General features: G+C 44.3%; 1 protein-coding gene across 2 annotated transcripts in view; it reads right to left on the reverse strand.

Moving 5' to 3' along the window:
• Positions 1-19102, reverse strand: part of chm (CHM Rab escort protein) — a 33946-nt gene extending 14844 nt beyond the window's left edge. Inside the window, exons 1-9 of one of the 2 annotated variants that reach the window (XM_014195970.2) lie at positions 18979-19102; positions 11658-11724; positions 11324-11396; positions 10901-11028; positions 10257-10620; positions 9953-10069; positions 9417-9537; positions 4560-4782; positions 236-313 (exon numbers count right to left, since the gene is read on the reverse strand). In XM_014195970.2, coding sequence (XP_014051445.1) covers positions 236-313; positions 4560-4782; positions 9417-9537; positions 9953-10069; positions 10257-10620; positions 10901-11028; positions 11324-11396; positions 11658-11724; positions 18979-19030 — 1223 coding nt within the window. In that variant the 5' untranslated portion in view covers positions 19031-19102. The remainder of the gene's footprint in view (positions 1-235; positions 314-4559; positions 4783-9416; positions 9538-9952; positions 10070-10256; positions 10621-10900; positions 11029-11323; positions 11397-11657; positions 11725-18978) is intronic. The other variant, XM_014195971.2, reaches the window with a different exon arrangement.
• Between the last annotated feature and the right edge of the window lie 1220 nt (positions 19103-20322).

Consider the following 20322-nt stretch of genomic DNA (forward strand, 5'->3'; position numbering starts at 1 on the left):
GGACCACATACACAAATTACTTCTAATCGAGGTTGCTCCCTGATTGGAGGGCTGGAACAAAGGGGCTTGACGAGAACAGGGCTGCTTTTTTGTTATCTCAGCCCAGAACACAAATCCAGCTCTCTGTTACTGCTTTGTTCTCACTTTTTTTTTGTTCTCACACTTCTTTATTGTGGCGGGGGGAAGGGAGGGGACTGGTGTGTGTGTTGTGGTGAATTGGCGATGGAATACTCACTTGCCGGACTCCTTGTCCAGAACCAGACACTGAACTGAGTGGCGAAGACAATAGATCCCTCCAAAGACAGCACACATCCTGAGAAAAATACACAAAAGAGTCCTTTAAGACAGTGGCCAGTCAGTGAATAAACATATAGGATATTCACTGCAATGCACTATAAAATACTCCAAAATGTGTATGACAAATAAATGTGACTTTTTTCCAAATCACCTCAAACAACTTAATGTGGTGACAATTACATATAAAAACTGTGGATGATCCTTGCTTTGGCAAAACTTTGCAAAAATCAAGTATACTTGGGTTGAATTACTTTGAAGTAAAACAGTGGCGAACACAGTGCAGACTGTGTGCTTTGGCCAGGTTAATGTGTGCTCCACCCACAGAGACGCAGCTGCATACAGACAGCACAGGTCTATGAGCCTGGCACTGGCTCTTTCAACACAGTGGGAATAACGGAGAGAGATGGCTGGGGTTTAAGGGAGCTCTGCCAGCTGTGACGGACTGGGGAGAGCAGGTCGAGAGAAAACAGAGGGAGGAATGGAGAGGAGGGACCAAGACACGCCTACCCCACAGACAACCATCACCGTTGCTCCTAAAAAGGTTTGTACCTGCCCCATAGATGAATTACCAGACATGGCATCTTAATAAAACATCAAGAGAATAAAACTCACAGGCAATCATCCAGGCCCATCGCATGGCCTCTACAGAACCCCATTCAGACGCCAGGGAACCCCTTTTGATGTCATTAACCCTAACTGACAGACGTTTAAGCTGATATTACTCTAATTAACTGGCCGCTGTCTGTCCCAATGATGCCATCCCCCGGCTGAAAAGGCGCCGCTGCAGCGCGGCCGGCCCTGACTCACCCCCCCCCTTGGCATCTGCGACATCACTCTGCATCGCTGCTAAATTAACAGTTGTGAAAATCTGGGACCCCTCTGAGCCCCCGGTCTTTATAGCCTCTAAATGGCATTTCAGTTCCTATCAAGGCGGGAATCAGGGGACGTGATTTTTTAATACGGTGGCAAAACAATAGGGGCCATTAATAGCCGAACTCCGTGACAGTGCGCTCGGCGATGATTTATGAGTTTGTGTATAATTTGATTACGCTATTAATTCCACTGATTACAGCTGTAGCTAGTGTGGAGAAGGTCACATCCAAAATAAATCTTCGACAACCCTCCTCTCCCCTCTCATACAAAACAACTGCCTCCAACTAGTTATTTCTGTAATTAAAAGGTAATGTAACAAGAGCAGAAATAAGCTCGAGGCTCTAGCGGCAGTATCTCAAGCAAGGCAGAAATAAATAGAACAGCCTTAAAAAAGGCTGGCAGTCCTCATTTTCTTGACAACTCAATCCCATACCTTAGATGATGGCAGAGAATGCATTTACAAGTTTACACTGGACGTGTCCACCTCTAGGTCTTGAATCGCTGCAGTGTTCGCTAGACTTCTCATCTCTCAGTCATGACATTGACGTCCGGGGGTGTTTCTCTCAACGTTCGACAAACCTGTAGGGCCAGCAAGTGCTGTGCATACCTCCTCCTCCTCAGATGGAGAAATGCTCGAAAAATGATCCATTCGGTTCCTTTACAGTTCAGAGATAAATCTAAAGTGTATGACAGAGTGGGTGTATTGAGTACCACTGCTTAGCAATACCGTGTGCTTCAAGTTCACTTTGGGTCTCCTGAAACTCACTTTGGGTCTCCTGTAGATGTTCCAGTGCTGAACTAAGCCCCCCGACTCAACCCTTAGAAGACCAGGTGGAAGAGAAGCTGCAGGTTCTGTAGATGCATGCATTCATCCACCACGGCCAAGCAGGAGAAAAGGGTGGGAGGTTTTAAAGGGTCCTGGGAGGATTTCAGATGGTTTTCAGAGGGTTTAACCGGCAGTCACGGACGTGGACAATAAATCCTCACCATGTCCAGGACACGCTAAACAAACAAAATTACAGTGCGTACACAGAGCACTTACCTGTCAAAAATCATTGCTGGAAGATTCTGCTGTAATCTGGGGAGCTGGGAGGCAGAGTGGGGGGCTAATGGTTGGCCAATAATTAAAAGAAAACAAAGCACCATGGCGCCTGGCGAGGCCTTCTGCACAAAATTAAATCCTGTTGGATCCGAATAAATTAGATGTTTATTGCTCCATGAGTGGGAAAAAAAAAGATGAGGAAATATGATCTGTGACTGAATGCTCAACAGACAATCATCTGCACTAATTAATGCATTTCCCCCATCCTCTCAATCTGTTTCATTCTGACTGCTGTCTGATTGGAGCGTGGCAACACGGCATGCAAATCAAAGCGTGTCACGGCCAAATTCTTTTTCAGGGTAAATGAATGGAGGTCTACCCCCCACCCCCACCCCACCACCGCGGTCACACGCCATAGAACGGTGCGAGGGACAGAGGCAGAAGACGGACTACTGCAGTCAAAGCGCCAAAGGTTATTTAGAAATTAAAAAGAGTCTTCCCTGTCAAAACTTGAGGAATAATCCAGGCAAGGACACAAAAGCATTTCATCACTTTATTAGCAGTGCTGCTCGCTGATCTGTGAATAACCTGAGAGAGTGAGCATTATTGAGTTTGCACGGCCATCTATCCATCCATCACCTGCAAGGCAGGTATCACATTGATGGATGATCCCGCCTCACTACCACCCCTCACTCACACCGCTCTCAAATACTTTTTCTCCCTATACCTCGTACTCCCTACCTCCGCTTCTTTTGTTCATCACTTTCAGACTCCACCTTACCCATCAGACATTTTCTACTGCTTCTTCTTGTTCTCTCCACCCACTTCTTCACCGTTCTAACGTTCCAAAAACACAAACATTGGAACCGTAGCTACCTAAAATGTTTGGGAGGAGACACTGAGAATAAAACTACCTCGCCTACAGACCAACAGAGTCAGGGTTTGAACTCAAGGTGAGGCGTGACGTTTTCATTCAAACAATATAAAACTAGGGAGGTTAAAGTAACAGCTCAATTCCAACTATTATCACCTGTAGAACAAAAATAAAGACATGGCAATCCAGTATGCATGAACAACAGATATTCACTGCCACTAAGAGGGAGGGAGGGAGGGAGAGAGAGAGAGAGAGAGAGTTGTGCAGCGACAGACAGGTGTGATCATGTGTCGGCTCTTTACCTTGCTTATCTGAACGTCGGAGGAGTAGATTAGGGGGGAAGGAGTGGGAATCAAATATGCAAATGACTGAGCCTCGAGCAGAGGACCTTTATTAAAATTCTAAAAGTCAGGTGGAAGATGAATCCAACCTCCATCTCCTACATGTTGGAGTTATGTCTCTACATGTACTCTGACAGATAAAAGCCCGACGAGCAAGACATGGCTCCATTCCGTTGCTCTAACTATGTATTCATAATTGTCTATGAATTACTAGAACAATATAGCAAGAGAAAAAAAAGTGTATTATAATAAAGCAACAATTCTGCTATAATTGCTTCAACCAAAACCAGTTTCTCAGGGAATAAATGCATTACACAGCTCAAGCACATATTGCCCTCATTTCCAACATGATTCATTTAAGGTTAAAACCTGGTCTGTGTTATTACACCTCTGTACCGTGAGGTGTGCAGCCAATCTCCATGATGGATTTAGTTGGATGCAAATTGATTGCGTCGCAGATAGATCGGCGGCATGGCACTGACTTTGACAGCACTGCAGCTGCAAAAGAACATTACCTTCCATCTCCAGGGTCAAGGCTGCTCTGTCGTATGTGCAGCTCCGCTCGGGATGTTGGCACCCATGCATTCAGCTCAACACACCTCCATGGTGTGGATATCTCCCATTCAGAGGATGGAAACACATGCAGGCAGGCAGGCAGAGTCATATGCCTAACCCCGGGACAAGTGTTCGAGGCTAGGCTATATCCAGCTGCATCCACGGCCTTTGGGGAGCTGTTCTCCCATTGCCTGGCTGTGAGCCGCCATGGCCCCTGCAGCAGTATGAGCAGCAGCCGTGGGGGACACATCCTGAAGCTCACTCGGCTCTAAGTGCTACAGTTTCACAGGAGAGCTCCCTGAAGACCTGCAGTGCTAAAAGCTGCCATCCAGAGCCCAGCGGAGCAGAGAGCCTCGGAGTCAGAGCACAAACCCAGGTCTCATCCCCATTCCCCTAATCACAAAGATCACCTCCCATCTCTAGTACCCTGTCAATATAGGTCTGGCCCCCAATCCAAATACATAGTTGGAATTCAGTGACTTTATAGTCGTGTGTACATTTTGTTATGTACAGTAGGATAGACTCATCATCATGTACCAGTGGGGTGAGGTAAACCCAGACATGAGGAACCACTGACCTGCAGAAGCACTGAGGGATCTCCCCTAGGCCGTAGAGGGGGAACAGAAAGGGCGTGTTGCCGTAGCGCCCCAGACAACGCAGGAAGTGCTGCGTGGCTCTCAGGCCTTCCACCGTGCACACCTCCGGGATCACCATGGCAATGGAGTGAAGGATGAAATGCTGCAGGTTGTCCGTCAGCTTCTTGGTCTGCAGGAAGTCCCAGAAGGAATGCTCCGAGAAGTCTGGAGAGGAGAGAAGGTAGGAGTGAGGGAGAGGCCTAAGATGGAGAGAGATCAAATCATCAAACCAAATGTTATTTGTCACATGCTTCATTAGCAACAGGTTTAGAGTTACGTAAGTGAAATGCTTACTTACAGGCCCTTCTCACCAATGCAGAGAGAAAGGAAATATATAAAAATTATACACTGAACAAAAATATAAAACGCAACATGTAAAGTCTTGGTCCCATGTTTCATGAGCTGAAATAAAAGATCGCAGTGATTGTCCATACATTAAAAAGAAAATGCTTATTTCTCTCAAATTTTGGGCACAAATGTGTTTAGGTCGCTGTTCGTGAGCACTTCTCCTTTGCCAAGATAATACATCCACCTGACAAGTGTGGCATATCAAGAAGCTGATTAAACGGCATGATCATTACACAGGTGCACCTTGTGCTGCGAACAATAAAAGGCTATTCTAAAATGTGCAGTTTTGTTACACAACGCCACAGATGTCTCAAGTTGAGGGAGCATGCAATTGGCATACTAACTGAAGGAATGTCCACCAGAGCTGTTGCCAGATAATTGAATGTTCATTTCTCTAGCACAAGCCACCTCCAATGTCATTTTCAAAAATTTGGCAGTACGTCCAACCGGCCATAGACCACGTGTAATCGCGGCAGCCCAGGACCTACACATCCGGCTTTTTCACCTGCGGGATCGTCTGAGACCAGCCACCCAGACAGCTGATGGGTTTGCACAACCAAAGAATTTCTGCACAAACTGTCAGAACGTGTTCCAGGGAAGCTCATCTGCATGCTCGTTGTCCTCACCAGGGTCTTGACTTGACTGCAGTTCGGAGACGTAACCGACTTCAGTGGGTAAATGTTTACTTCCGATGGCCACTGGCACCATGGAGAAGTGTGCTCTTCACATATTAATCCCGGGTTCAACTGTACCGGGCAGATGGCAGACTGCATGTATGGCGTTATGTGGACGAGCGATTTGCTGATGTCAACGTTTTGAACAGAGTGCCCCATGGTGGCGGTGGGGTTATGGTATGGGGCAGGCATAAGCTACAGACAACAAACCCAATTGCATTTTATCGATGGCAATTTGAATGCACAGAGATACCCTGACAAGATCCTGAGGCCCATTGTCGTGCCGTTCATCCACCGCCATCAACTCATGTTTCAGCATGATAATACACAGCCCCACGTCGCAAGGATATCTACACAATTCTTGGAATCACTAGACATGTCACTCATTGAGCATGTTTGGGATTCTCTGGATTGGATCGACATGTACGACAGTGTGTTCCAGTTCCCACCAATATCCAGAAACTTCGCACAGCCATTGAAGAGGAGTGGGACAACATTCCACAATCAACAGCCTGATCAACTCTATGAGAAGATGTGTCACGCTGCATGAGGCAAATGGTGATCACACCTGATATTGACTGTTTTTCTGATTAATGCCCCCTATTTTTTTTTTCTTTTAAGTATCTGTGACCAACATCTCCATATCTGTATTCCCAGTCATGTGGAATCCATAGATTAGGGCCTAATGAATTTCTTTAAATTGACTGATTTCCTCATATGAACTGTAACTCTGTAAAATCGTTGAAATTGTTGCATGTTGCGTTGATATTTTTGTTCAGTATAAAGTTAAAACACGTAATAATAAAAGTAATAAACACACAATGAGTAACACACAATGAGTAATGACTATATACACGGGGTACCAGTACAGAGTTGATTTGCAGGGGATACGAGGTAATTGAGGTAGATACTGTATGTACACATAACTAGGAATAAAGTAGCAGATAAACAGTAGCAGCAGCGTATGTGATGGGTAAAAAAAGGGTGCAAAAAGGGTGAAGGCAGATAGTTAAATAGCTAACCAAAAAGCTACCCGGACTAACTATTTAGCAGTCTTATGGCTTGGAGGTAGAAGCTGTTCAGGGTCCTGTTGGTTCCAGACTTGGTGCATCGGCACTGCTTGCCATGCGGTAGCAGAGAGAACAGTCTATGAATTGGGTGGCTGGAGTCTGAATTTCTAAGGCCTTCCTCTGACACCACGTGGTATAGAGGTGCTGAATTGCAGGGAGCTTGGCCTCAGTGATGTACTGGGCCATACGCACTACCCTCTGTAGTTTTTGCAATCGGATGACAAGCAGTTACCATACCAAGGAGTGATGCAGCCTGTCAAGATGCTCTCAATGGTGCAGCTGTAGATGTTTTTGAGGATCTGAAGACCCATGCCAAATCTTTTCAGCCTCCTGGAGAAGAGGCGTTGTTGTGCCCTCTTAACGACTTTGTTGGTGTGTGGACCATGATAGATCCTTAGTGATGTGGACACCGAGGAACTTGAACCTCTCGACCCACTCCACTACAGCCTCGAGGTGAATGCGCATGCTAAGCCCTCCGTTTCCTGTAGTCCACGATCAGCTCCTTTGTCTTGCTGATGTTGAGGCAGAGGTTGTTGTCCTGGCATCACAATGCCAGGTCTCATCATCATCGGTGGTCAGGCCTACCACCATTGTGTCGCCGGTAAACTTAATAATGTTGGAGTCGTGCGCAGCCTCTCAGTCATGGGTAAACAGGGATTACAGGAGGGGACTAACCACGCACCCCGGAGGATCCCCCGTGTGGAGGGTCAGCGTGGCGGATGTGTTTGTCTACCCTCACGATCTGGGGGAGCCCGTCAGGAAGTCCAGGATCCAGTTGCAGAGGGAGGTGTTCAGTCCCAGGGAACTTACCTTAGCTTTAGTCAATGGGAAAGGACAGTATGGAGTGAAAGAGATTGCGTCATCTGTTGGGGTAGTATGCAAATTGGAGTGGGTCCTTGGTGTCTGGGATGATGGTGTTGAGACCAGCCTTTCAAAGCATTTCATGGCTACAGATGTGAGTGCCAAGGTGGCGATAGTCATTTAGACAGGTTACCTTGGCGTCCTTGGGCACAGGGACTATGGTAGTCTGCTTAAAACATGTTGGTATTACTGACTGGGTCAGGGAGAGGTTGAAAATGTCAGTGAAGACAGTTGCCAGCTGGTCAGCTCATGCTCAGAGAACACAGCCTGGTAATCCGTCTGGCCCTGTGGCCTTGTGAATGTTAATCTGTTTAAAGATCTTACTCACATCGGCTACGGAGAGCATGATCACACAGTTGTCCGGAACAGCTGGTGCTCTCATGCATGGTTCATTGTTTCTTGCCTAGAAGCGAGCATGGAAGGCATTTAGCTCCCCTGGTAGGCTTGCGTCTCTGGGAAACTTGTGGCTGGATTTCCCTTTGTAATCAGTGATAGTTTGCAAGCCCTGCCACATCCAATGAGCGTCAGAGCCAGTGTAGTAGGATTCGATCCTAGTTCTGTATTGATGCATTGCCTGTTTGATGGTTCGTTGGAGGACGTAACAGGATATCTTATAAACTCCGGATTAGTGTCCTGCTCCTTGTAAGCGGCAGCTCTACCCTTTAGCTCAGTTCGGATGTTGCCTGTAATCCATGGCTTTTGGTTGGGATATGTACATACGGTCACCGTGGGGATGACATCGTCGATGCACTTATTAATGAAGTCGACGACTGATGTGGTAAACTACTCAATGCCATCGGATGAATCCTGGAACATATTCCAGTCTGTGCTAGTGAAACAGTCCTGTAGCTGAGCATCAGATTCATCGGACCACTTCCGTATTGAGCGCGTCACTGGTACTTCCTGTTTGAATTTTTGCTTGTAAGCAGGAATCAGAAGGATAGCATTATGGTCAGATTTGTCAAATGGAGGCCGAGAGAGAGCTTTATATGCGTTTCTATGCGTGGAGTAAAGGCAATCTAGTTTTTTTTTTCGCCTCAGGTGACATGTTGGTAGAAATTAGGTATGACGGATTTAAAACTTTTTGGGTAAATAATATCGCCTACAGCTTATCATGAGATATTCAGAACCTCAAAACATCCTCCAAAGAGAGACACACCTCTCCCCTTGAGCTTACCCGATGATGCCGTTCTGTCCTGCAGATGAAATGAAAAATCTGCTAGATGCATATTATCCATGTCCTTGCTCAGTCACCACTCCGAGAAACATTGGATATTAAGGTTCTTCAGGTCACGTTGATATGATAATCTCCAACGGCGCTCGTCCAGTTTGTTCTCCAGTGATTGTACGTTCGCCAATAGAACGGAGGGTAGAGGCGGTTTATGTACTCGCCGACTTAGTTTCGTCAGGGTGCCCCCGCACGTCAGCCTCTCTTACACTGCCTTTTTAGAGTCTCGATGATTGTGGCCTGGGGTGAGCAGTAAGTCCTGTGCCTCTGACTCTTTGAAGTAGAAATCTTCATCCAAATCGAAGTTAGTGACTGGTGTTCTGATGTCCAGAAGCTTTTTCCGGTCATAGGAAACAATGGCGGAAACATTATGTACAAAAAAAAAGTTCAGATCAATACAAACACCCCCACAAAGTAGCAGAATTGGACCAGAGCCTGTAAAACGGCTGCTATCCATTGTAGCGCCATTCTGAGAAAGTAGAGGAGTGAGGGATAGAGGACTGAGATAGGGAGAGAGAGCACTGAAAGAGAGTACCAGGGGTAAAGGACTGGGATAGGGAGAGAGAACATTGGGGGTAGAAGACTGGAGAAAAATCACCAGGGGTGGGGGGTTCCTACCCTGGTACTCCTCTGGGTGCTGCTCAAAGTCCAGGCAAAAGGTGAGGAACTTCATCAGCATCCTTTTCTCCACCACAGTCAGCTGCTTGCTGCCAAAAACATCAGCCCTGGAGCAGGGCACCTGGAGACAGCCAGGGAGGGAGGGAGAGAGAAAGAGAGGGAGAGAGAAAGGGCGAGAGAAAGTAATTGTGAGGTTGTGTGAGGGAGGTGTAAAAATAAAAAGGCAGGGGGGAGGGGAGAAGTGAGAGTGTGTGGGGTCAAACATGGGACAGCTATCTTGAGCAGAGTGATTGAAGTACTCAAATTAAAAACCGATGGTCATAACCACCACTCAGTAAATCAAACGTAAACACATTGAAGATCATATAAAATTTTAATTCAGCAGAGATTAAAAAGCTGTTTGTGCCACAGCATTAATCTGACATTAATCGGAAAGTCACTTAAATCTGACAGATCTTACATCACAGTTCTGCATTTGTGTGTGTGTGTGTGTGTGTGTGTGTGTGTGTGTGTGTGTGTGTGTGTGTGTTCTCTACCTGTTCCACCTTCCCGTTACGGTAGGTAAGGATGCGGGTGACGTTTTTAAACTCTGCGTATCTGCTGACGTTGGACTTGATGAGGAGGTCCACCAGTGAGCCACGAGAGAACATGAGCTGGGGACGGTCACAATTTAACGAATAAGCAACAGAATGCATTTAGCTGCATCATTTCAAATGGTCTAGCCTTAAAGTCAATTAAACATTAGGTTACAGGGGGAAAAAAAATACACTTACACAGAACAATGTGTTAATTTGCAGCATTGCCCCTCAATGTTTTAACACCTCAATATACTGTACCAACCTTAGACACAAGGTCAATGTTGAACCTCCGTCCCTCCTTAACAATCTTGGTATAGGTGATCTTTTTCTTGGGCTCTGGTTGGCTCTCAGCTGGAGAGGGGCTGGCCTGCTGCTCCTCCCCCTGGGTCTCCTCTGCCTGGCTGGGCACCTCTCCCTCCTGCCCCTCCTGTTGGGTGTGCTCTGCCCCAGCATCAGGTCCAGAGGCTGGAGACGCCTCATCACTGGCCACCACTGGCTCTTCCTCCTCCACAGAACTGCTCTCGAGCAGACACCTCTCTACCTCCCCCTCTGAGTCTGGTGTTTGAGGGACGGACCAGGCTGCAGCCGCAGCCTCAGCCTCATTCACCTCCTCCTCAGGCTCCTCACTGCCAACAACACAAAGCAGGTTAGGAGGACATTAAAACAGGTTTGTAGGTGTGGAAACAAAACTAGAAATGGCCATTGGCAGTGCCGTGTAAGCTAATTCCTGTAGGAAGAGTTTTCTGTGGTCCTTTATTCTGAATGAAGCCCTCGTCAAGGAGACTGTTTGAAAATGAGAATAATGGAGAGGTGGGGCAGAGGTTTGTCCCCTCTGTGTGTGTGTGTGTGTGTGTGTGTGTGTGTGTGTGTGTGTGTGTGTGTGTGACCTGCTGTCTTCAGTGGTACCTGGCGTAGCAGAATACTTCCAGGTTGGAGATGGACGTGTCCATCGAGCTGAGCGCCAGGGCCTCTTCTCCCTCCTCCAGCTTCTCCTTCCAGTCCTCCTGTACAGCCTCCTCACTCTGGCCAGCCTGCTGACACAGGAGACAGGCTACAGAAAACGTGTGACATCCAAATGGGAACACAATATATTGCACGCGCCCACAAACGCGCACAGCCTGTAGGACAACGTGAAGCCATTACCCAGGCCTCTCACAAGAACCCTCAGGACGATCGCAGTTAACACATTATTTTCTAAAAAAGGTCAAAGCAGGCGCACCATTTAATATTCACACCTCCAGTTAGTCACATTAACTGATTCAACCAATGTCATGCTTTGTGATGATGTGCTACATTTATAAAGATAATAGCAAACACAGCTAAACTCACTTTGTACTCCTCAATCCAGGACAGCAGTCCATTGAATGTGAAACTGGCCCAGTTTCCAGCATAGTAGTTTCTCCTGTAGGATTGAGCATACAGTGCAAGTAAGAATTGGGGTCATGTCTTGGTTCATGTCTTATACACAATCATGCACCAGTAACTTTAAAATGAATCAATTTTATAAAATATTCACCCCAGAATGTACTTTTAAAATAGGCTATTTGGAATTTGTATCTAAAATAATCACACAGAATGAACGCCTAACCAGAGCACCATCTCACCACAGTGCAATCCAACATACCATTACCCACCCACCCACCTCACCCCCCCTCAGACTCACCTGTCAACATGCAAGACCCTCTGTCCAACACGGGAGCATGCCGCTGCAATAACAGACTCAGACAGGCCTGAAAATGAACAGAGACAGGAGACACATTGTCAAGCCCAAGACGAAGCCATTCAACCCATTATTTCCACGTGGCTTTTGTCTGAATGGAATAGTTTCCCCCCCAACCTGAACCAATTGGCAAGCAATTCACTGCATTGGCAGTGCCTGCTGAGTCGGGAAGTGATGAGTATTTCTTTTAGTGTATTGCTTATTCTATTGTCAAATGGGAAAGAAATGTCTAGAATGAGACTCTTAGGGCATTTGAAGTCCTAGTGGAGTAGGCAGTTGAACAAGGTTCATGAACAATAGGCATCAAATAAAATGAAGAGTTCCATTTGAATAGCACTACATTTTCCACGGCACAAATGGCTCCTGCCCCGAGGGGAAAGAAAGCGTTATCCTCTGACGTGAAGAGCACATCAAGGAAAAATCCACCTGGTATTCATTTAGCCAAGAGAAAGATCCTAATTCATTCCGGAGGTTTCCGTTTCCTGGAGAAGACAAAAGGTAAAATGGCCAGGCAGAGGAGTCACACCACAGAGATAGGGGTTAGGGTAAGCGAGATTGAGAGGCAGTGCCACAGAGAGAGCCCAGAAAACAACTCCATTAAGCCACCAAGGCATCCTGGTCTCTCCATCGCTCTTCTTTCTCATCTGGCCTTGCACTGTCCCATCTCGCACACACAATGGGAAAGTGATTTATTCTCATGTACATGCCGCCACTTCCAAACCTCTCCCTGTGTCATTTAACAGAGAGCATCTCTCAGTCACAACGGAAAGCCAGAGGCTTACACCGTTTCACCTTGGCACTGTACGCTCTCATTCCACATATGCTACTCTTGTCCATTTGTGTCCTCACCATTTCAACATTAGGCATATAGGCTACCAAAGATTTACACAGCTGTAAGCATCACCAAGGATTATGCAAGAACATGAAGTATAAGTATCCAGTTTCCACTCGTATCAATGTTGGGACAGCACAAAGAAAGATTTAAGTGGACACTTAAGTATAAAATACACTCCCTCAATGAACTGCACCGCGTAAAAAAAAACAACATAGTTGTATCTCTAACCATCAGGCCATTCTTGAGATGTTTTTAAAAACTGTAAATAACCTCCGATGCCATCTTTTAATGCCATTTATCGGGGTCCGGTATTGATTTTTCCACATCATGTTTGCTAAAGACAAACATTACCTGCCATAAAGCACTGATGCCACACAGACAGGCCTCACGATAAATAATAGATCGGGGCCGGCAGGACTTTGATGACCGAGCAAAGCCAAAATGCTTTCAGCAGGAATTGTATGAAATCATAAATCACTCTTCATTTCAGAGAACATTCCAAAATGGATTCTCTCTCCACCTTGAAAGTCATTTGACGTGTTATTTATAGTCTGGCTGAGAGCGCTTGGGAAGGCAAAAGAAACTAGCAAGCCTACAGCAGACAGAGCAGGATGGGAAGGCACTTCAGTCAACACCACCCCGTCACATCCTCTTCTCTGTCACTCGTATACGCACACACATGCACGCACACTGTTAAAATGGGATTAAAATGAAATCCAGCCATTCTATTCAGTCTAACTGTGAAGTCTTCATAGTTGATAGACTTTCTTACCCTGTGCGGTAGGCCCATCTTGTTTTAACATCCAGCTTACAATACAAGAAGATGATGACCCAATGACTTGAATCACCATTGTGTTTTGTGTTTGGGACGTTCCGTGTAATTTCTGCAAACCATGACACTCACCGTCTCAGATTGCTCTGAAAATAAGATAAGCATTCCGGCAAACATTATTTTGCTGAAATATCATTTGATCTCTGACAAATTAAGCTAATTGATTGCATCCCAAATTGGCCATTTAAAATTTATAGGATTCATATAATATTAAATCATTTTTGTACCTAAAATCTGATTTGGACTAAACTTTTTTCTAACAATGAGTAAGACATGCGGAATCCAAATAAGTGGTCAGAAGCTACCCACGGTTCCCCCTCCACACCAATCCCACCCCAACGACCAGTACATAGTTTCAGTTTGCTATGTCTGACAAGTAGTATGGCGCTGCGGCTCGGGAGTATTGTTTCTTCATCCTGTGCTATATATTCTCTGTGAATAATTTTTTATAGATTTCCCCCCCCCCTGTTCAGATAAATGAGTCATAGAAGATGTTGGGTTTATGTCCCATCCTATCATCCTGATATAACCAGGTTCTGACCACAAGATGGTGCTGTTCCTGCTATTAGGGGATTGTTTAAGAGCACCCCCCCCACCCCCCCCCCCCACACAGTGGCAGTACAGGTGCAATGCTGAAAGGGAGGCACCGTGAGACCCAACATGTTGCTGGCAGCAGTGCGATAAGGGACAGAGGGAGAAAAAAAATCACAGCACTGATTACAGAAATTATTGCAGTTGATATGCAGCCATCGTCAATTGTAGAGGATGTCGGCTTCAATACCCTAATGGCATATCTGGAACCAAAAGACGCCATGTGGAAAAACCGTGATGGCCCTGATGGAGAAATTGTACAATGATTGCTCTGCAAGTACAAAGCACGAGCGCTCAAACACCATACGTGACGTTAACAACAGATTGTAGACGTCTGTGAACACACTGTGGTACATCACTGCAACGAGCCATCACATTGATGAGAAGTGGGACATGAAGTCCCATGTACTGACAACATGAAGGAGAGGAACACAACAGAGAACCTAAAACTGCATTAATACCATCGTTGTTGAGTGGATGGGGAAACAGCAATAAAGTGAGCGCTGTCTGGTAAGTAGCCATGACTGCTGTAGATTGAACTACACTGACCCCTAGCGGTCGTACGCAGCACCATATCTAAATTGTGAATTCACGTCATTTTTTTTGTCACACCCCTAGTTTCAAATGCTAACTTTTTAGCATTTGTGGCACAAATCCAATGCAATACAATGCTAGATGCGCTGGTGAAGGCATAACTGCCAAAACACAGCCTGCCAGGCCCGAAAATAAAAAGGTGTAATGAGGTGACATCTTTTTGTAATTTTATTTCCATTTTGTGACACAAATGCTAAAAAGTTAGCATTTGAAACCGTGCCCAACAAAACCAAAGCATGCATTGCTGTCATAACTCAAACTGGAAACCAATATGTTATTTTGGGTGAACTATCCCTTTAACATTGAGAATTCTTCAAACTCTTACCATCTAGTGGTCAGAACCTGGTACTATCAGGATGTAATGTCTATGAACAGGGGAAAAAAACGTCACAAAATTCACGGAGAAAACATTACATAGGATAAACAATACTTTGAGCCGCAGCTCCATACTACTTGTCAGACATAAAGAACTGATACTACATACTCGTTGTTGGAGTGGGATTGTGGTAGGGGGTCCATGGTCAAAAGACAACCCTTTCTTTGGATTCCTCATGTCATACTCATTGTTAGAAAAAAGTTTGGTACAAATCGGATGTTAGGTATTATAATTATTTAATATTTTATGAATCCTATTAAAAAAATTTTTTTTAAAGACAATTTGTATGCATTCAATTAGTTTAATTTCTCAGAGATCAAATTAGATTTAAACAAAATAATGCTGCAGGAATGCTAATCTTATCTGTTTCTAACAACAAACAATTTTAGAACAATCTGAGATTGTGGGTGTCAAAAATCGACTCGCTTGTTATTTTACCAGACAATTTGTTGTCGTTTTTAACCTGACGACAGAACAAGAAGTCTAAGCGCAAGTCAGAGATGTGTCAACTAGTAAAGCTGGTGATTGTTGGCTCTGTTCCATAATCACATGTCCTGCTAATGGAGGCCCTTCATGGCAGTGACTGGAGGTCCTACCAAGATGGATAGTTACATTAACACAACAGCAGGGAACGGCTCAGCAAGATGCCGCCTCCGTTTGCTTTATTGTCTCTCTATTAAGACTCTGCACAAGACCAGTTCCACTATGAGAACGAGAATAATTGTGAATCTCTGTCACTGCTGTCCCGGGAACACAATCGATTTGCCATGATACCATTCCACTTAGGCTAGCTAGTAGAACGTCCTTGTAGGTTTTACCTGTGCTGACTTGCTACCTCCCCTCCAGCTGACTTGGCTGTAGTCGAACATTTCAAAATAAAAAGGTCCCGTGTGGCTCAGTCGGTAGAGAATGGCGCTTGCAACGCCAGGCTTGTGGGTTCGATTCCCACAGAGGACCAGTGCAACAAAAAAAAGTCAGAAAACGTATGCACTCACTACTGCGGATACTCTCTTATCCAGACTAGTGAGTGTATGTCAAGCAAATAAAATGTCAAACGTAGGCTATTTAAGGGATATGAATCTAACGACTGGACAAAAGATCTGCAATGGCCCAGGGGTGCTATGCTCATGAAAATTATTTCAAGGTCAAATTATTTAAATTACAAAAACAAATGGATAAAATATTTGTAAAGCAGAGAATTAGGCCTACAATTGGCTAAACTCGCAGATGTCCAAAAGAGAACTATCCACGTAGACCAGAGGTCCCCTGTGTCACCCCCTGGTGAGCGTCAGATGTGTGTGAACAGGGGACTGACGGGGTGCAACCAACAGGAACACCCTGCCTCACACAGGTGAAGGGCCAGCAGATGGAAAACAGGTGTCATTAGGGGGCCACTATATTCATAAACAACTGTTCCTTGTCCACAGCCACCTATTGCACACAGACCCAACATAAAGACATAGGCTGGGGAACCTGGGAAAAAAATGCTTGTCTGACCAACCTTGACACAGAACACTGCCTGCACAGAAATAGACTGGGTCATCAGTGCAGTGTTGTCACCCACAGTATGGGGACCAGCTGGCTTCAAGTTCTGCACCAGCAAAACCAGAAGTGGGCCAGAGACATTCAATTTGCACACCATCAATCATAGTGCTGAATTATAGCAATAGGCATCTGAGCTGTCATTTTTAATATTTATTTTCCTCCTCCATTGCATAGCGAATCCCAGCACTGGTGAGCTCCTACAGTGGATCCCCTGCTGGCATCAGTTCTGTGCTTTGTACCAGGTCTGTGCATGGACTGATTTCTGAACATAATGAATCAGAGCACCTGTATCCTTTCCTGTGCTATTACTGGGGCTAGATTCTTATTGGTAAGCCCAGGTCATCATTCTGAATGAAGACAAACCATTGCATTGTTTTGCCAGAACATTGAATGAAACCAGTGCTGGGGATTCATCAAAGAGTAGGCCAACTAGCCTATAGTGAATTACAGTGGAGGCTGCTGAGGAGAGGACGGCTCATAATAAAGCCTGGAATGGAGTGGTATCAAGTCAACCACATGGAAACCATGTATTTGATGTGTTTGACTCCATTCCAGCCATTATTATGAGCCGTCCTCCCCTCAGCAGCCTCCACTGGTGAATTAAAATGTAGCCTAAGATCAACCCAGTGATGTGAACGGAGTTCATATTATTACTGACACCGTTTCGGAGTAATTGATTACATGTAATCGGTGACATATAATCTGATTACAAAAAAACTAACTAATCAGTTACGTAACCAGCAAAAATATTGTAATCAGATTACAGATACTTCTGAAAAACTAGATGATTACTTTTCGGATTACTTTAATTTTAGAAAGGATGTTTGAAAAAAATACACTATGACACCTTTCTGTTTACTCAATGACATTCAATTCAGCATTTAAAAAAAGATGCAAGTTTGTTCCTCCTGAGTGAGTCTGTCCACAAGTCAGAGACCATGATGACACAACAAATGCGTTTGTTAGATAATTTTTGTGTTCTTTTAATGTCCTTTAAAGACATCTGCATACCAAGTTCTGTTGGCTCCTAACAGAACTACGCTAGGTGAAGTGAAAGTCTGTGCCTTGCATACTCCCTTAAAAGACCTGCGCTTGAAAAACAAGAAGCAGCAATAGTGTCCCTCTTGAGAGCAAGTATACATTTCTTAAAAATAGTAGAAATTAATCTTAGATAACTATGACTTTTGGGGTAGTATTTCTCAAGTGAAAAAATTTGCATGAAAATTAGTCTCTCATTGAATGACAACAAACACTTAATTGAAGAATCCATACTGTTGACCAAAGGGTAAAGACCTCAGCTACCGAACTTTGGCTTGCCTCAAGACATTTTTTGTGTGTGCATTATCAGACGAAAAAACATAATATGATGGGAAGCATGCAGACGTCTTAAAGAGAAAATCATTCAAAAGTAACAAAGTAATCAGATTACGTTACTGAGTTTAGTTCATCAAAAAGTTACATTACTGATTACAATTTTGGACAGATTACTGGTAACTGTAGGCCTAACGGATTACATTTAGAAAGTAAAATACCCAACCCTGAAACAGTCATGGGTGTGTTAGGGATTTGAGAAATAAGCAATTAGACGTTTTAGTTACAAAATAATTATGTAGAATTACAATTAGCTAGGTGCAGGATGTGTAAGATGGCATCACATTAGACTCATCTGTGACTGAACATTTGTTCAAGCAATTTCTATTCTGAAGAACCTGATAATGACATTTTACATTTCTTATCCTGTATTGTCTAGTTATCATTTATAACAGGTAGATAGGAAAATATACTGTATGTGGTGGTTGGACACAGACAGTTCTACATTTCATTGGCTAAATATAGGTTTAGCGTTCGCTACCCAACAGTAGCCCAGGCTAGTCACAATGACAGTACATGCTTCTCTCAACTGAGAGCAGTAAGTTAGAGAGATGCCTTTACTAATACTAGCTAGCTGTTTGGCTGTATTTACCTTGTGTACCATGTGCAAACGTTGGTTGTTTGGGTTAAAGTTAGTTAGCTAGCTCTTCATATCAAACAGGGACACGATAGCAATAATTCAGATAGCTGATAGCTAACATTCACACAGATGTTGCCATCAAGGAAGCTGATGACGTTGTCAAAGTTAGCAAACCTTAGCTACTATAGCTATCGATGTTGAAGTGGTGAGCTTATAACACACACACAAATAAATATTTTTTACGCGTTCAGAAAATGACACGAATTGCTAAGTCATTAGCTATAGCTAGCTATCCGTTTTATATTCAAATGGTACAGGTATAAATGTTACATATTCCGTGCTCCTAATTAGCAAGATAACTCGCTAGCTGCTAACGTCAACAACAAGCTGCTAGCGTTAGCAACCAATGCTATCAGCCATTTCACAGTTTTGGATGAAACCTTTAGACAATATTCTTGCACCCTCCCCAATTTCAGAGGCACAGTTATCAAGAAACAGGTTGAAAGTACACAGACTGGCAAACCAAGAATAGTGTATTACCTGTCCCGAGTATGATAACATCAAATTCGGATGGTAGGTTGTCTGCAGCCATGTTGAGCACTGTATCATGTGACAGATTAGCTGTGACGTTACATGTACGTACGTGTGTGTACGCACACACACTGATTAAATAAAAAAGTATCCCATGTATTTTCTCTTAAATAATAAACATGAGTAATATCATATTAGTAAAGATGTAACTATAATTAAACTAAAATAGAAACACCATACCTTCAACATCCAATATTCCATAATATAGTAGGCAATGGGAGATTTAGGTGATAACATAAATAACAATAAGATACACTGCATCAGCACTGATGAACACCTCCAGTGGACCTAACAGCTTTCCATCAATCCCTAATATCTCAGGCATTCATATAGGGTTCATGTTTCCCAGGGGACCCTAATTGGTGGGGAACATGTACAACATATAAAAGCACCCCAGACCCACCTGCCCAGATTAGAGCTTGAGGGAGTTCGATTAAGCTGAGCTGCGGTGCAGCGGTCTATGGACCAGCCCGTGACATGAACGGGCAAAAGCGGTAAGGGAGGAGCGCCCTTCTCAAATCGAACAGTAATCTATACCGCTCGGTCATGTTGTCAACAATCGTTCAGAAATGTACAACATATTTTTTCCATACAATATACAGTATGTTGAAATTCTCTAACTAGTTTTCATTGGGAAGGCAGATTAAACATTTTTTTTATCAAAAAGCAATACATTTTGCATGTGAAAACACAGAATCCTATTAATTACTCCACATGCTTAATCTATGTCACTTTTGTTTTGAGCTGACTTTGCCATCAGCCACGAACGTGGCACCTGGTTCACGCCCGGGAGGCAGCCTGGTTCCAAAGCGAAAGCAATCACTTTTCACCCGGTGCAAACTCCTCCCACCGGGGAAACCCGGGCCAGATAATCGCATCCCCTCCTATTGTCCCTGAAGGTGGTCTGTGTGTTTTGTGCTGTGTTGTTACTGTGCAAGTCTACTTCTGAGCCAGGGTAACCATTTTGTGACTATGCTGTTTTGAATAAATGTTTTTAGTGTTGTTGGAGTTTTCTGATAAGGTAGGCTATTTGTATCATTGCTGATCGACACAATCGACACTGGTCGACACAATCCAAATGTTTATTGTTTTGTAAGTTAGGGCTATGACACTGCAATAAGGTCATTTTGTTTATCAGTTGGTTTCATGTGTTTGGAGACACCTTTGTGGTCTAAGCCGTCTTAAGGTGATTGTCTTTTGAATGAAGTTGTATTTCTATTCACTGTTTCTTTTTAAATGCAGTGGATAATTGTTTTCTCTTTTTTCTTTCATCCTGAAATTATTTGTCACCGC

This window comes from Salmo salar, chromosome ssa04 (assembly GCF_905237065.1).
Source record: "Salmo salar chromosome ssa04, Ssal_v3.1, whole genome shotgun sequence".
Taxonomy (NCBI): Eukaryota; Metazoa; Chordata; class Actinopteri; order Salmoniformes; family Salmonidae; genus Salmo; species Salmo salar.